Source organism: Quercus suber, unplaced genomic scaffold (assembly GCF_002906115.3).
Source record: "Quercus suber isolate HL8 unplaced genomic scaffold, Cork oak 2.0 scaffold_233, whole genome shotgun sequence".
Classification (NCBI taxonomy): Eukaryota; Viridiplantae; Streptophyta; class Magnoliopsida; order Fagales; family Fagaceae; genus Quercus; species Quercus suber.
The window spans coordinates 686,729-704,700 of NW_027069690.1; the positions used below are offsets into that span (position 1 = coordinate 686,729).

At 35.4% G+C, this 17,972-nt stretch overlaps 1 protein-coding gene across 1 annotated transcript in view; it reads left to right on the forward strand.

Annotated features, from left to right (window-relative positions):
• LOC112024973 (FH protein interacting protein FIP2) overlaps positions 1-3,209 on the forward strand; it is a gene marked incomplete in the record, with an annotated part of 8,831 nt that extends 5,622 nt beyond the window's left edge. Inside the window, 2 exon segments of the mRNA XM_065780345.1 lie at positions 201-266; positions 3,019-3,209. Of these exon segments, the coding sequence (XP_065636417.1) occupies positions 201-266; positions 3,019-3,055 (103 nt within the window).
• Positions 3,210-17,972: the final 14,763 nt, after the last annotated feature.

Genomic DNA, 17,972 nt, shown 5'->3' on the forward strand with positions numbered 1-17,972 from the left:
TTACTTGAATCATTATTCCATGTGCTTATGTGTTACCAGTCATATAACAATGATAATTACTTAAGTAAGCATGAGAAAAAGGCAGTTACGTTATATTTGACAAAATTTTTTTTTTCCGTTTTTTTTTTTTTTTATTAATAGTTTGTTTGCTTTCTATTTATATGTTCATATCAACTACGTGTTTCAGGGGGCAACGTTAGTAATGCTAACTTAAAGGGTGCAAACCTACAACGAGCTTATTTACGCAGGTCAATCTTCGAGAAACAGTAAGTTGACATAAACTGGGTTTTAAATGTTGTGAATATTTTTAATATTCTCCAGTTATTTTAGAGGGTAAGATTAGTGGTCAATAAGTTCTACTAAACTAGCCCCTCCTTCCCTATGAAGTTAGGTGTGGAGGGTGAGGTTATGGTTCAACTTACCAATTAAAAAAAAAAAAAATAGTGGTTTCATATTTTAATTTTACCAAAAAACTTTCTTTAACTGTTAAAAATGAAATGACAGAAATTAAAGCTCAAAATATGATGATATTAAAATTGTCAATAGTAAAAAAATTCATGTGAGAAGGATAGCCTGCATAGTGATGCATGTGAGAGTGGGGTGCAAATGAGTTGAGCTTTGTTAATTCTGGTATTTTCTTAATATAATTGTTAATGCTAATCAATATTTGGCATGCCTGGAACTCTGCATCTGTCCAATTTTCTGTCACAAAGTATATGCTTTTGACCTCTTGACCTTATGTTATTGGAAATTCATAATAATAATGAGACTAACATTTTATCATTTCTCCTAATTATTAGGCCAAACTACACTATTGGTCCCTAAAGTTTAACCTTTGAGTGCTATTGGTCCCTTAGAGCATCCGCATCAGATGTGGCAAAAATTATGCCATTTTGCCATACTAAAATCCTACTTTATTATTTTACCACATTATTTTACAACATTCCATTTATCAGATGTTTTATACTACAATTCTATATATTAAAATAATATTTCCTACACATTAAAATAATATAAACAACAGAATAAAATAATATATCTAACCCAATAAATAACAACCACAACACTGCTGCTGCTGCCGCCGCCGCCGCCACCGTGGCAGCCACAATCCATCGGAACAAATTAGAACAACAACAACAAACCAGAAACCCATCGGAACTCCCTGACCAACCAAATAGAACAACAACTACATCGGAACAAACAACAAATCGGAAATCAACAAACAAACTCAAGCCGCCGACCCAACCAACCCATCAACCACAAACCCATCAACCCAAATCGGAAGCCCCAGCACCACCACCACCACCACCTCAACCACAAACCCCGACAAACCCACCGCCTCCACACCCTCACCCACACCCACACCCACTTCCAAACCCAAACCTTCATAATCCAAGTCAACCCAGACTCCAAACCCATCATCTTTATCGTCGTCATCGTCATAGCCTAGCCTATCCGAACCCACCCACCTTCGTCGGAACCGAACCCATCAAAACACAGCCAAAAAATTTTTTTTTTTTTTTTTTTTTTTCAGAAAAACCATTGCTAGAGAGAAATCGGCGTCGGCGTTGGCATCAGTGTGGAAGTCGTCAGTGTTGGCGTTGGCGTGGAAGTTGTTGGCGTGGGCGTGGAAGAGCAATGATGAGGATTGGGGTGAGAGAGAGAGGAGAGGATTGAGGTGAGACAGGTGAGAATGACGGAGAGATGAGAGAGAGAGGAATAAAAAAAGAAAAAAAATTTTGCCACACGCGTTCTGTACCGTGGCAAATTTGTCACGGTACTGTTCAATGTTGCAAAAAATATAGGATATGGCATATCTGATAAATGGGGTCAAATGGTGCTTAGTGTGCCAAATGTGCCAAATATTTAACATTTGGCACATATGGCACGGCTGATAAAGATGCTCTTAGGTTTCAAATAAGCACTGTGGTCCCTCAAGTTTATAAATGAGCGCAATTGGTCATTTTATTAACAATCGTCAATTTCAGTGCTGATGTTGCTAAAAAAAACAATGACGTGGCAATTTTGAGTGACATGGCATCAATATTAATATAAAAAGAATTTAAAAACGTTACTAACTCATTAAAAAAACCTTGACCCTTTAGAAAATCACCCAACCCATTTTGTGAACTGGTATTCTCAAATCCAAGAAACGAGAAAGAGAGATATGAAATCCCAGTGCCGTCCAAAGAATGATCAAAATAAAACTCAAATCTCATCAATTTTTCCCCGCATTCTAGTTGATGACGTGGTCTATAGTAAATGATCAAAATCAAACTCTTCTATATCACTATTAATTATAATTAGGCTATCGGTTCTCTCTCACCTTTTAACGTAGTCACGAATCTTGATTAAAGAGGCTAGTAGGCTACGTCTCTCTCTGCCAAAAAATTCCTTCAATTTCTCAGATGATATGCCCTCCTCCTCCTACTCTTCCTCTCAACGAGTTTGTTTTACATGTTTGACAATAATTCCATAATTATGTACCTGAAAAATAACTCTCGTAACTGAACCCAACCCAAAAAGCAATTCGAAAGAAAGATACATAGTAACAGATACAGTGAGAATTTTAATCATTCTTGGGCTTTGAGAAAAAGTGAAAAATAGAAAATCAAATTCAAATTTGAGAAACAAAAAAGGGAGAAAAGAATTCCCAAGAAGTTTGATTTTGATTTGGGAATACCCATTTGCTTACGGGTCATAAAATGGGTTGAGTGATTTTCTAACCGGTCATAGGTTTTTTAGTAAGTCAGCAATGGTTTTTAATTTTTTAATGTTAACGTTGATGTTATGTCATTTGAAATTTGCCATGTCATTATTCTGTTAGCCACGTAGGGACTGAGACTAACAATTGTTAACAAAAAGATCAGTTGCTCTCATTTTTTAAACTTAAAGGACTAATAGTGTTCATTTGAAACTTGAAGGACCAATAGTGCTCAATAGGCAAATTTCAGAAACTAATAGTGTTGTTTTGCCATTATATTGATTATCCTTTATGCATTGATAATTTTTCCTCAGCATTTGGAAGGCGCAAAGCTTGATGGTGCCAACTTGAATGGAGCAATCAGATGACATTGGAGTGAAATTGTAAATTTCTAGAATAGGTTGTTACAGTCACTATAATATATGTGCAGCCTATCTTATTTTCATACCTTCTGGCAGCACTGGATTCTCTCAATGAAAATATTGTGCAAATTGTGGGTAGGCAATATTGTAATTTACTTAAATTAGAGCTCAGTGCAAAATATATATATTACATGCTTCTGGTTTATATTACAGAATATGCTTGTACAAGAGCATTTCTAGAGAAGAACAGTGTCACTGGGGTGGGTCATGTGGCTTTGACAAGATGCCTCAGTGGCTTCTTTTGTAAGCTCAATGATTGTAAACATGGATGTTTTGTTATGGCTTGTGTGCAGCTCAAATGTCAGGATATGGTTACTGAAGTTTGATGGTCTGTCCGTTGAGTCTTTTGGCTAAATATTGCTAATTCTGAAACATATTTGTGTTATAGGTACTGTTACAAGTTATTTGGGTATTTGAGAAGAGAGATTGAATTTCGGCAACAGTGTTGCCGAAATTCCAAGAAAAGTAGGAGAGAGAATGAGGGAAAAGGTGGAGAGGGAAAAGGTGGAGAGGGAAAAATTGTGAATTATGGCAACACTATTGCCGTAATTCACTGCCCAAATATCTGCTCGGGCACTGTGAGACGAAGTGCTCTGAGTGGTGCTCTAAACAAACTAAAAAAAATTTGTCCCTATTGTGGCAATACCATTGCCGAAAATGGGAGTGGAAAAAAAAAAAAAAGTGAATACCGAAATCTGGGAGGAATTTAAAAAATATATATAATGTACTACGTACACAATATTTTTACAATATTTTCACAACAAATCACAGGTAACTGGTTATTATTAATTTAAATTTAAATTTAACATTGAGATTACTATTTTAATCCAACAATAACAATAAGTAACAACCTGACACTTAGAATTTGTTGTAAAAATATTATAAAAATTATGTGCACTTCATTTCTAAAAAAACAAAAAAAAATTTTCTCAATTGTGGCAATGGTATTGCCAAAATACCATTGCCACAATTGAAAAAAAAAAAAAAAAATTCCCAATGGTATTTCGGCAATGGTATTGCTGAAATACCATTGCGAAATTTTTTTTNCTGAAATACATTGCGAAATTTTTTTTTTCTTTAGAAATGTGCACATAATTTTTACAACAAATTCTAAGTGTCAGGTTGTTACTTATTGTTATTGTTGGATTAAAATAGTAATCTCAATGTTAAATTTAAATTTGCATTAATAATAACCAGTTACCTGTGATTTGTTATGAAATATTGTAAAATATTGTGTACGTAGCACATTATATATATATATATATATATTTTTTTTTTTTTTAATTCCTCCCAGATTTCAGTATTCACTTTTTTTTTTTTTTTTTCCACTCAATTTTCGGCAATGGTATTGCCACAATAGGGACAAATTTTTTTTAGTTTGTTTAGGGCACCACTCAGAGCACTTCGTCTCACAGTGCCCGGGCAGATATTTGGGCAACGAATTACGACAGTTGCCGTAATTCACCATTTTTCTCTCTCCACCTTTTCCTCATTCTCTCTCCTACTTTTTTTGGAATTTCGGCAACAGTTCAAATCCCAAATAACTTGTAACAGTACCTATAACGCAAATATGTTTCAGAATTAGCAATATTTAGCCAAAAAGATTCCTGTCTGTTGGCATGGTCATTGATCGGTTTGGGAGTAGGATAGGTTTTTGCTTTTAACTTCAAATTAGATGGTGGTTCAAAAGGTCAACGCCTTTCTGTCAGGGGAGATTACACAAAAAATATGTCCTTGCATATTGGTCAATCTTTTCAAGTTTTTGGGTAAATTACATTGACACATCAGGTGTAATGAAATTAAACTTATTATATTCAATTTTCTAGAAATAACAGTCTCTCAAATGATCAAATTATAATAATTGATATTTCTCTCCAAATTATTTGGTGGAGGAATTTAAGCACGTTCAATTTCACTATAATTGAAGTTTAGAGTAATTTATCCTTTTAAAAAAATTATATTTAAAAATTAAACCCAATAGAGAATTATAACAAAATAATTTTGATTTGTGCTTCAATTGGGTGTCGAATTGATGATTTTGTAAAAAACTATAGTTAATTATGGGGTAAGGAATTAAATAAGGTAATTGTGCCACGTTTACACCCATATGCTAGGGCCCATTATTGTGCCGAGGAGGTCACACCCTTGGATAGTAAGGTCATGTCAGTGGCACGTTACCAGAGGAAGTCATACTATAGAGAGAGCTTTGGAGAAGGTTTGCCCTGAATATTGAAGAGAATGGTGGCTGCTCACCACATTTAATGTATCCCACCAAACTCTTGATTACATTTATGTGAAAAAAACCTCTGAAAATGCTAATTGACTGCCACAACTCACAAGGGTTTGGGAAGGTGTTGATGGGACAAGCACTCAAGTAGTGGCATGAGACGATCAATAAGTTGAGGGCCAAATATCATCTAAAGGGAGCTATATAATAAAAGAGACCTTCCAGGGAGAGGGGGTCGGAAAATCTATAGAGAAAATACTGTAGTAATAAAAACTGTAATTGTATCAAATTTAAGAGAAATATACATAAGGACCACTCTCCTTCGGATTTTGCCGAGAAAGTTTTCTTTGCATAGAACTTGTCTTCTTACTTTCTTACTATCTTTGATTCACTGTGCATGTTTTTTGATCCATTGAAACCTAGTTTTTATGCACACTCTCTACAAATTCATTGTATTGGGCTCTTTGAGCCTTAATCCATTCATCTTTTGGGCTTAAGACCAAAATCCGCCCTTACATTAATAATTATTTGTTTTTCCCTTTTCTAATAAATTTCTAATAACTAAAATTAGGTAAAAAAAATATTAACCGATTTTTCACTTTTTATAAAATAGAAAATAAGAAATTATAAACAAATAAAATATAGCTAAATAATTTAAAAGCACAATAATCACCCTTTTGACTCTTTGAGTATAAAACAGAAATAATTAATTGAGCACTATCTTTTAAGCTTAACAGCACCAAAAAATTGTCTAATGAAAGAACTTGATCGGCACTTTCTAAAATAGTTGCTAAACATCACTCCTTGATTTATTTGAACCATACTCAACATTCAAGGATGACAACAGATTTTTCAACTCCCGCTGACCTTTCTGGCCTGACTTGACCAGTTTCATCTTCTCACCCACCACATATTTATGTTTATCTTTTTTTTCTGGCCTCTAAAGCTAATAACAACCCCGTAATTTGCTCTTCAAAACCTTCCAAAGACGTGCCCACAGATTTCTTAAAGGCCTTAATCCTATTGGTTACCCACTGTGATAGCTGAGAGTTATCAACACTCTCCTTGCACCCAATCTCCTTTACCGGACTAGACATTAACTCCAAAGGACCTTCAGTGGCCAAAGGTACCACTATTAATGGCTCACCACCTCTCTCCCAAGACATCAACCTTCCATCAAATTCTCCCATCATATTCTTTGATTCAGGCACCACATACATAGACTCCACTAACCCCTCACCCTCCTCTACCCAACTAGTCCTCTGCCCTTCAATAGCAAGAGCATCACTACCTGGTACACACTCTTCCTCTATACTTGAGCAGACCGACATGCTATCTGGAGAGCGATAGAGTGACAGTGGAAGCACTAACTGCCGCCCATCTCGCAATTGCAACATCCAGTCTTTAAAGTTACCCCAAGACTTATCCAAGTCTCCAACCAACTCCCTAATAGTGGGGCCAGGTAAATGCACTCCCTCAAGATCAGAATTATTAATAATAGTGGCCGGACCTTCCAACCCCACAAAATCCACATCCCCCCCTTCCGTTGTCACCTGAGATGACAAATTCTGCCCCACTGGCTTGACTGACAAGGTGGAGCTCTGATTCTGACTACTCAGACCACCTAACCCATCGGTACCCGTCGCATCCAACCCCATACTGAATGTCACCATGGCCGAGGACACCACCGGCAGCAAAGAATTCCCAACAAGTTTGATTTTGATTTGGGAATACCCATTTGCTTACGGGTCATAAAATGGGTTGGGTGATTTTCTAACTGGTCATAGGTTTTTTAGTAAGTCAGCAATGGTTTTTAATTTTTTAATGTTAAAATTGATGTTATGTCATTTGAAATTTGCCATGTCATTATTCTGTTAGCCACGTAGGCACTGAGACTAACAATTGTTAACAAAAAGATTAGTTGTTCTCATTTTTTAAACTTAAAGGACTAATAGTGTTCATTTGAAATTTGAAGGACCAATAGTGCTCAATAGGCAAATTTTAGAGACTAATAGTGTAGTTTTGCCATTATATTAATTATCCTTTATGCATTGATAATTTTTCCTCAGCATTTGGAAGGCGCAAAGCTTGACGGTGCCAACTTGAATGGAGCAATCAGATGACATTGGAGTGAAATTGTAAATTTCTAGAATAGGTTGTTACAGTCACTATAATATATGTGCAGCCTATCTTATTTTCATGCCTTCTGGCAGCACTGGATTCTCTCAATGAAAATATTGTGCAAATTGTGGGTAGGCAATATTGTAATTTATTTAAATTAGAGCTCAGTGCAAAATATATATATTACATGCTTCTGGTTTATATTACAGAATATGCTTGTACAAGAGCATTTCCAGAGAAGAACAGTGTCACTGGGGTGGGTCATGTGGCTTTGACAAGATGCCTCAGTGGCTTCTTTTGTAAGCTCAAAGATTGTAAACATGGATGTTTTGTTATGGCTTGTGTGCAGCTCAAATGTCAGGATATGGTTACTGAAGTTTAATGGTCTGTCTGTTGGCATGGTCATTGATCGGTTTGGGAGTAGGATAGGTTTTTGCTTTTAACTTCAAATTAGATGGTGGTTAAAGATGCCTCAGTGGCTTCTTTTGTAAGCTCAAAGATTGTAAACATGGATGTTTTGTTATGGCTTGTGTGCAGCTCAAATGTCAGGATATGGTTACTGAAGTTTAATGGTCTGTCTGTTGGCATGGTCATTGATCGGTTTGGGAGTAGGATAGGTTTTTGCTTTTAACTTCAAATTAGATGGTGGTTCAAAAGGTCAACGCCTTTCTGTCAGGGGAGATTAACAAAAAATATGTCCTTGCATATTTGGTCAATCTTTTCAAGTTTTTGGGTAAATTACATTGACACATCAGGTGTAATGAAATTAAACTTATTATATTCAATTTTCTAGAAATAACAGTCTCTCAAATGATCAAATTATAATAATTGATATTTCCTCTCCAAATTATTTGGTGGAGGAATTTAAGCACGTTCAATTTCACTATAATTGAAGTTTTAGAGTAATTTATCCTTTTTAAAAAAATTATATTTAAAAAATTAAACCCAATAGAGAATTATAACAAAATAATTTTTGATTTGTGCTTCAATTGGGTGTCGAATTGATGATTTTGTAAAAACTATAGTTAATTATGGGGTACAGGAATTAAAATAAGGTAATTGTGCCACGTGTTACACCTATGGCTAAAGGGCCCATTATTGTGCCGAGGAGGTCACACCCTTGGATAGTAAGGTCATGTCAGTGGCACGTTACCAGAGGAAGTCATACTATAGAGAGAGCTTTGGAGAAGGGGTTTGCCCTGATATAATTGAAAGAATGGTGGCTGTCACCACATTTAATGTATCCCACCAAACATCTTGATTACATTTATGTGAAAAAAAACCTCTGAACAATGCTATATTGACTGCCACAACTCACAAGGGGTTTGGGAAGGTGTCTGATGGGACAAGCACTCAAGTAGTGGCATGGACGATCAATAAGTTGAGGGCCAAAATCATCTAAAGGGAGCTATATAATAAAAGAGACCTTCCAGGGAGAGGGGGTCGGAAAATCTATAGAGAAAATACTGTAGTAATAAAAACTGTAATTGTATCAAAATTTAAGAGAAATATACATAAGGACCACTCTTCTCGGATTTTGCCGAGGAAAGTTTTCTTTGCATAGAACTTGTCTTCTCTTACTTTCTTACTATCTTTGATTCACTGTGCATGTTTTTTGATCCATTGAAACCTAGTTTTTATGCACACTCTCTACAAATTCATTGTATTGGGCTCTTTGAGCCTTAATCCATTCATCTTTTGGGCTTAAGACCAAAATCCGCCCTTACATTAATAATTATTTGTTTTTCCCTTTTCTAATAAATTTCTAATAACTAAAATTAGGTAAAAAAAATATTAACCGATTTTTCACTTTTTATAAAATAGAAAATAAGAAATTATAAACAAATAAAAATAGCTAAATAATTTAAAAGCACAATAATCACCCTTTTGACTCTTTGAGTATAAAACAGAAATAATTAATTGAGCACTATCTTTTAAGCTTAACAGCACCAAAAAAATTGTCTAATGAAAGAACTTGATCGGCACTTTCTAAAATAGTTGCCAAAACACAAAAATGTTAAAAGTCATTTTCTTGTTCAATTACAACAATAAACGTCGCAAATCCCAACTCAAGTAACACAGCAAACACCATAGAGAAGCTAACAAAAGGAGACAATTTCCACCCTCCTCTAATAGTCCAAGAACGTTCTTATCCGTGGAAATGTGTCATCAGACATATTCCCACATCCACACACATCCCAAAACCAAATTTCCATGTGTCTATCCCAATCACACCCCACCTTTCCAATACTTATTTTATTCAATTAATTTATGCATTTTCTTTCTCATAATGTATAGACAGATATTGCAAATATTAGACACATGAGATACATTCTCTCATGTTTCTAATCTTAACCTCTCCTCCCTAATTGTGGACTGCAGGACTCTATTTAATCACATACCTCAGGTCAAGCTTAATCATTGCTTACGTGAAGCCAACCAGTGCGCCGATGCACTAGCCAGGAAAGGAACTCGCTGCTAGCAAGATTTCATGATTTTTGATAGGTCGCCTGTGGACATTTCGATGCTTTTGTATTATGACAATATTGGCATATATTATGAGAGGATTAGTTTTCAAACTTCCTTCCCCAGTTAGGGGTTTTTAATATAATTCCTATTTACCAAAAAAAAAAAAAAAGAGATACATTCTCTCACCTTTCACACACTTTTTTTTTTGGTGGATAAGTTAGTATGTATTTGTTAGGGTATATTTTTTTTACACCTAATGTTATTTAAATAACACTTATTTATTTTCAAACATCACCAACAAATTATTAGGTTTCCCTAAATATTTTTTACTATTATTATGCTAACCCACAACCATTCTTCTTTCCATCACAAAATTGGGCTACAAATATAAAACACTATAAGACCCAATATTTTTGTAAAGCCTAACCCAAATTATTTATTTTATTAAGCAAGTTAAAATATCATTCTTGACTATTAAGCAAGTTTTCACTGGCAATATCAAAAAACCTAGTTCTCACTAGCAATATCGAAAACTCAATTTACGTTGACACTATTTTATCAAAAGTCTAAGATTATTAACACTTGGTAAAAATACTATGTCATAATTATTTCACTTAAAAGTCCAATGATGAACAATGTTTCAATTTCTTAAACATTACTATAATCTATGGCAATTATCTGTTCTCAAAAATCATTGCAATCATCTTATAAAAGCTCACGGAAAGTTATTTATTTTAACATTATAATATTTATCTCATACCATATTATAAACCCATGGAATGTATATAGTAAGAACCCATGGTAACTATTTATATCACAACATTCATAATATTTATTTTAAAAACTCATGGTAACTATTCATCCTACAAGCTCACCATTTAAATTATGACGTGATTATCAGGAACCATAAACATTACTTATGATATGGAATTCATCATTTCAAAAAATAGTAAATGTTATTTACAAAAGCATTTTGAAGTAATTAAGCTTATGTTGTTATTTTAAATATTACAACTCATTGCCCAAAGACCCATTCACTAATAATAAGAGTCCATGAGGGATGAAAACTAGGGCTGTCCACCAGACTCGACCCACCCGTCGCCGCCAACCGAACCCAATCCGCTGCCAATCGATTTCGTTATCCAAAAACTGAAATCGATGGGTCTGATATCAGATCTCCTCCTCTCAAATCAAGAAACTCAAACCGACCGACCCATTTTTGTATTCCGGCGAATACTGGAATTTTTTCAGGAAGATCTAGCTAGATCCAGCAAGATTTTGCTAGATCTAGCCGAAATCTTGCTGAAAATGGCTGAGATCTTGTTGGATTTGGCGAGATCTCACGGGATTTAGGTCGTTTTACAATTTTTTTCTTGCCGGATTTCAGTTGTTTTTCATCTTTTCTTGTCAGATTCTTTTTGTTTTCTAGATCTTCATCCTCGACCGATGCGCCGAACAATTATTGAAGCTCCGACTGGCCCGATCAGATTCTCCTCCTGGTCGACGGCGAGTTGATGGCGGCTCTATCCGATCAGTTCGGGTCGGATGTGAGTTGAGCCTACACCTGATCCGACCCGAACCATGGACAGGCCTAATGAAAACCCATGGCAATATGTGTCATTGATGTCCATTTTGTAGGTCCAAATATGCTATAGAAGGAGAATAAGCCCAAGTAAAAAGGGGATGAACACAACCTAACCCAAAGGGTCCAACCCACGAGAGTAAGCCCGATCCAAAGAACTCCAACAAAGGCAGAGGACTGAAATAGACAACCAACTTCCCTCTTGTTCATCCTTGACCAAGGTCCAGCTGGAAGCCTCTACAAGGGAACCAAATCTTTAATAATGAACTAGGGGCTATCCCATCAACTTTTTGTCACCCTCTCCTTGATGTGAACAGTGCCTAAAGTTTGTACTAGTAGTTGAAGTCTAATGGGAAATGAGACTTCATCACTTTCCTCAAGACTATATCTGCAATGGAAGGGGAGCCATAACCAAGTGTTGAGGTCCAAAATTTCACAAAGCCCATTCCATAAAAAAATAAAGAAGGCCCAATTCATGCAGTAAGAAGAATCGACATCAAGGCCCTATGTACGTTCAGATTTCCAGCAAAAAAGGTCATTAAAAATTCCAGCAAATTCCAGTAAAAGAACTGGGCCGGGATCCCCAGAGGCTTGGGATCCTGGGGACACACAACATGCTCTAAGTAAAATTGAAACGGCTCAAAGCATAAACGATGAAGGACAAATAGGTCTCAAGCGCCCAGTCATGCGTCAGAAAGTGTAAAGCAAACATTTATGAACAAAGGAGCTGCACCTCAAGGAACCAAGCATGAGTAACCATAAGTAGAAGTGGTTGGAGGGAGCTTTCAACCCAGCAGTAAAAGACCCCGATTGTTTGGGAAAAATGACAAGGATGGAGGGCAGACAAAAACTGAAAAGGCAAAGAGGGCCAAATAGCTAAGATCAGCAACCTGAGTGGATCTTGGAATAGAAAGTTAGCTAGGGGCTTTCAGCTTGGTCGGACCAAAAGGAAGAAATTATGAGGAAAAAGGAAAGGACAAGCCTCTGGATAGCTGACACAGTACGAGCTCTGAGGGGCAAAAGAGAGAAATCGCTCGTGCCCCGAAGCCCTAGAGTCGCACTATAAAAGGAAGAGAAAACCCATGCTGAGAGACATTCATTCATCACCATTTTGATCTGAGAAAAGATATCATAATAGAGCCATAGGAAAAGCTCTGTAAAATCAAAAGAAAACAGAGGAACCGCTCTCGGTATCCCAGAGACAGCCATTATAGCACATGCTCGGATTCAACAAATTCAAACTTTGCAAGTCTTGGAAGCTTGAATAGCTATCAAAGTCTGTAATTTTTGAACTTAGATGAACCTTGTATCACGTGAATATAGAACTATAGGAAAAGCTCTGTAAAATCAAAAGAAAACAGAGGAACCGCTCCCAGTGTCCCAGAGACAGCCACTATAGCACATACTCGGATTCAACAAATTCAAACTTTGCAAGTCTTGGAAGCTTGAATAGCTATCAAAGTCTGTAATTTTTGAACTTAGTTGAACATTGTATCACGTCTTAGTAAGCATATTGTAATCCACAATCAAGAAAAATAATGAAATATCTCATATTGATTTGAGGATTTCTAACAATTATTTCGTGTATTTCTTTATTACATTGTCTTCATTTACTGTTTCTTGTTAAAATCCATCTCACCTAACTATCTTGGAAGGCAAAGCCCAAGCAAAGCCACTCGAACTTGAGTTCCAAATCCCACAAGTCTTGTGCAAAAGCACCAAGTCTGTGAGAATTGGGGCTAGGATCCTCGTGGCAGAATCATTCTCATGAAACTCATTTACATATATGTATATGTATTAAAATGTATATCCTAATCTAAGAAACTAACAATTATCTGAAGATATGTGTAGTGTGTTTTTTTATGTAGCACCCATAGAGGTAAAGGGAAAGGATAAAACTCTATTACATAATAAACATGGAAAAGATCATATAGTTTAGAGAACCAAAGCATTCTGGGTTCTTACAAGCCCAATACGCCTCGGGATCCCACGACAGTATGCCCTAAGGTATCAAGAGGAATTGCATTTTTCATCTTGATGAGCTTTATGTGACTTGCGCACAACTTGGTTCGTAATCAGTCCCATTTAGCTGCGGTGAACCAAGCCCAGTCCACCAAAACAACAAGTATTTGGACCCGAGATCCTTGTCTCTACTTAGGCCTGTGTGCTAAGAAAAAAAGCACTCTCACACCAAGTTACCCAAGTCTCAACAAATCAATGCTATAAATGTCAAAACCTTCTGTGGTGGGCTTAAATTTTGACACCTGGCTTGGGGTGTTGAAATCCTACTTCCCAAGGTCCAAATCTCAGTTGCAGCACTAGCATCCTTCCTTAATGCCTGTCTTAACCTCATTGGTTGAATATAAACTTAGAGATCCAAGCATTTAATGCAAGATTATGCTGATTTTACCCATGTGTGACATTGCCCAAATATTTAAGACAGCCCAAAAGAGAATCCACCATTTATAGCCAAATCCTAGGATAATCAAGCTGCTATTCTGCCTCCTGATCAGTCCTATGTTTTTGGACTTTTTCTAATTAACACCTCCCTAAACTCCACTATAAAAGGATAAGCACATTAGCACACAAGACACACACTAACCCCTCTAAAATCTTTGTCATTCTTGCCACTTTGCCACATTTTAGCCTGTAGTTTGACTCTCCTCAGCTCATAAATCATTCCCCTTGGCCCATACTCACTTAGCCTCAAACATTCTCTTTCCTTTTTCTGCACATCCTAAGCCTATAAATGCTTCCTAATAAGTCATAAACAACCTATTACCCATTAAAAACTTAGTTTTAGCATTAACTCTACCACATCATCACAAGCTTGCATACCCACTCACTCATAAACAGCCTATACTACCCCATTCATACCCCACATATATATTGCCCAAGAATCTTAGTTCAATATTTGTTGCACTGAGCTGGAATCTCTCCCTCCTTTCACACCATGCCAAATAACCCCTTTCTTCTCACCATGGAACCATTAATTTTTACTTTTTGTTTTACTATTGAAGGATATAATGTATTTATAACAATGAAATTCTTCCCTCATATTAATGTAATGATGGCTGAAAGTACAATAAACCTCCCTGACCAAGACACACAAGGACTTCTAGAAGTGAACAATTTCTTAAATTTGCTTAGTAACTAATTGCTGGGCTTTAAGTTTAATTTCACCCTACTGCTGGAGAATTTATTTTTCTTGTATTATCGAAATAGGACCACTAATCTACTAATTAACTATTGTGAAGTGTTTTATTGGGCTTTGTTGTTGTTTTGTCAAAGTGCAACCTTTATTTTTTGCTCGGATAGGCTTATCACTACACCGAAAGCCTTTGGGCATCATCTCAAGAGCCTATCGTTGAGTTTTGACTTTGCTTCCTATATTTTATTCGAAGACATCAACTTTCCCCTCAACAGTATTATTCTATAAAAAGAAAAAAGAAAAGAAAAAGAAAAAGATATACAATAAGGCTCAAAACTCGCATTAGAGGACCTTACTCCCCATCACTCCCTAAACCTAGTTTTTCTAATTGGAAAGCACCAAAAAACTCTCACATCACAAGAGTACTAGGAACACCACTTTAATGTCTAAGAGGGTTGAATAGTAAGACTAAGCTTACTAACTACATGTGACAAAAAATTTTACTTCATTACAACATAAGAAACAAGGCAGCTATTATGGGGGCTTAAATTTCATATTTCTCACTATTTCAACAAGTTTAGAAGCCTTCTTGCTTTGCCTTCCTAAAGGGCTAGGAACACCTTTTGTGACCTTTTCCCTTGCTAGTTTAAGATCTTGAATTTTCTCACTTAGGGTCTGTACGTGCAAGTTAGATTTGAGCTTATATAGGGGAAGTAAAATAAGTTATCTAACAATACATCTACATGAGAAAGCTTGACAAGGTGCTAACTTTCACATGACATTTGAACAAGGAAAGAGAAAGTGATGGTAGGACATGAAAAAGACGCACATTTAAACAAGAAGAAGAAGTAATGTTGAAAGTAACACAGGATGCACGTGGAAAACCTAGAGAAGGGATGAAAAACCATGGTTTGAGCTAAGAATGTAATGTTCTTGCTCTACTCAATCTAGTTGATTTCTTACAACAAGGTTGTTCCTCTCTCCTACCAACTCTCTACCATCTTTTCTCAAATCTCTCCTTTTTGTTCTAGGATTCTTGCCCCTAATACAGCTGCATGTTCCTCTTATAATTTGAGGAATATGGCTAAGTACAAGGACATGTGTCAAGTCATCATTTCCCTACTTTAGACCTTTGCACAGCTGTGATATTATCTGCTGACTAGAGGCTAGGAATTGCGCCAATGTGGCACTGGGACCCGTGAGTAGGTGGCCTTGCCACTACTTGGGAAACAAGTCCTGGATATTGAGAAGGACATCAGGAGTACTATAATTGATACACATGTCTCTGATGTGGTCCAACATACATTCAACCAATAAGGGGTGTCCTTATAGCTTCTGATCTTAGATAGTCACTATCTCCCTTTTTGTATCAGGTACAAATCTTACTTCCTTCCTAAGGCAGTCACGCCTTTAGCATAGACCAAGACAAATCCCTTAGCCAATGCTTCCTCTTCCTTTGCTCATAGCCATTCCACGTGTAAGGTCCAGATTCAACCACTTTGCATTTCCCATGCCTTAATGTTGTTATGTACAGGGTTCATTTAGGAACAGTTTATTTAGCTGAAATTGAAAACTTTTTGTTGAAAATATAGAAAAAAAAAAAAAGGTTAAAAGTTAGCTGAATAGTATAATGGGATCCATGAATAACAAAACTAGCATAGTAATTGAGGGCCACGTAAAGATGGTTTTGATACCACCTTAAAATCAAAGGGAAACCATTGTGGAGAATTGGTGAAAAATTTGTGCAAGCAGGAGATTAAAAGAGAAAATACAAAGTTATGTGATTTCACTTAACGACCTATGTCATCGGGATAAAACTCTTGACAACTACTTCTTTGATATTATTGTACAATGAACCATAGCAAAGTATGTATAGAAATTACATGAGTTAGGATTAGGTGTACCTAAGTTTATTACATAATTAAGCCTCTTGAGCCAATACATAAAATAATATAAATACAATATATTATTTTAACACATAAAATAATATAAACAAAATATTATGGTATCTTTTAACAAATAGATACCATTTTTATGTTCTTTGTATTAATTTACCCATTAACTTATTTATCACTTTTTAATCCAAAAACTTTTATATTCATATTTTGGCTCTGTACAAAGATTGTTCTGCCTTGCTACTTAAGATTTTTAGCTATGGGCCTATTTAAAAATGATATTACTTCATTCATGACTTACTAGTTACCACCTTATATTATGAAAAATGTTATAAAAAATGTCACGTCTCTTTTGTTCACTAATGAATTTTCCCATTTAAAAAAAAAAAAATCCAATTAACAGGATGCCCTTGGGGCATTTGCTAATAGATCATTTTTGGAAAGTTTTTATACTACTTTCATGGGAAATATAAAAGAATGGTAAAAAAAACCAGTTGTTTTTCCTTTTCTCATAAAAAATTTCTAAAAATAATTTTTAGATCAATACCCTTAAGACACTCATTAACTATTCCTATATAATAATAATAATAATAATAATAATAATAATAATAATAATGGTCTGATTAATAGGTATTTTTAGGGCATTTGTTAATTGATTATTTTAGAAAATTTTTAATATCACTTTTATGAAAATATAAAAAAATTAAAAAAAAAAATTATTTTTCTTTTATCATAAAAAAGTTAAATTTTTTTTTAAATCAATATTCTTAAAAATAAAACAAGGAAAAGATTAAAATAAAAAGTGGGAGCAAATAAAGTTGGGTTTGATATCATCTGATTCTGTCTTGACTTATGGATTATTGGACACCCCCACTTATTATTGTGAAACCTAAAAACAGGATAACAATCCCAACTTGTCGGCAAAAGTTACAAAAACCGTGTACGTGTCAGGCAGCGAGAGTTTTTGAGATAAAGACTAAAAGAGACGGATGGCCTGCCACCGCTTTATTTTATGACAAGTGTCAGAAAGAAGCGCGTGATATTCTTTTCTCATCCTCTTTTTCTTTTTATTATTATTATGGTCGGCCTCATCAATGCCGTGGCCCACGGTTTTATCTACATATCTCATTATCATATCTTCTTCTCAAAAAAAAAAAAAAAAAAATCTAGAAATATCTCTAGTACTCTACCCAAAAACTACACTTTTTCTCTTTTTTTTTTTTTTTTTTTTTTTTTTTTTAATTCCAATATTATCCTTCCTTATTTTTTCTTTTTTTGTTGTTGTATTGTACCCGTCCAAGTTTTGTTAAATATTACCCTTTTTTTTTTTTTTTTTTTCCATGAAATTTCTACTTTGCAGTGTCTCTTTCGTGTTATCTCAGTCATAACTCCTCTTTGTTT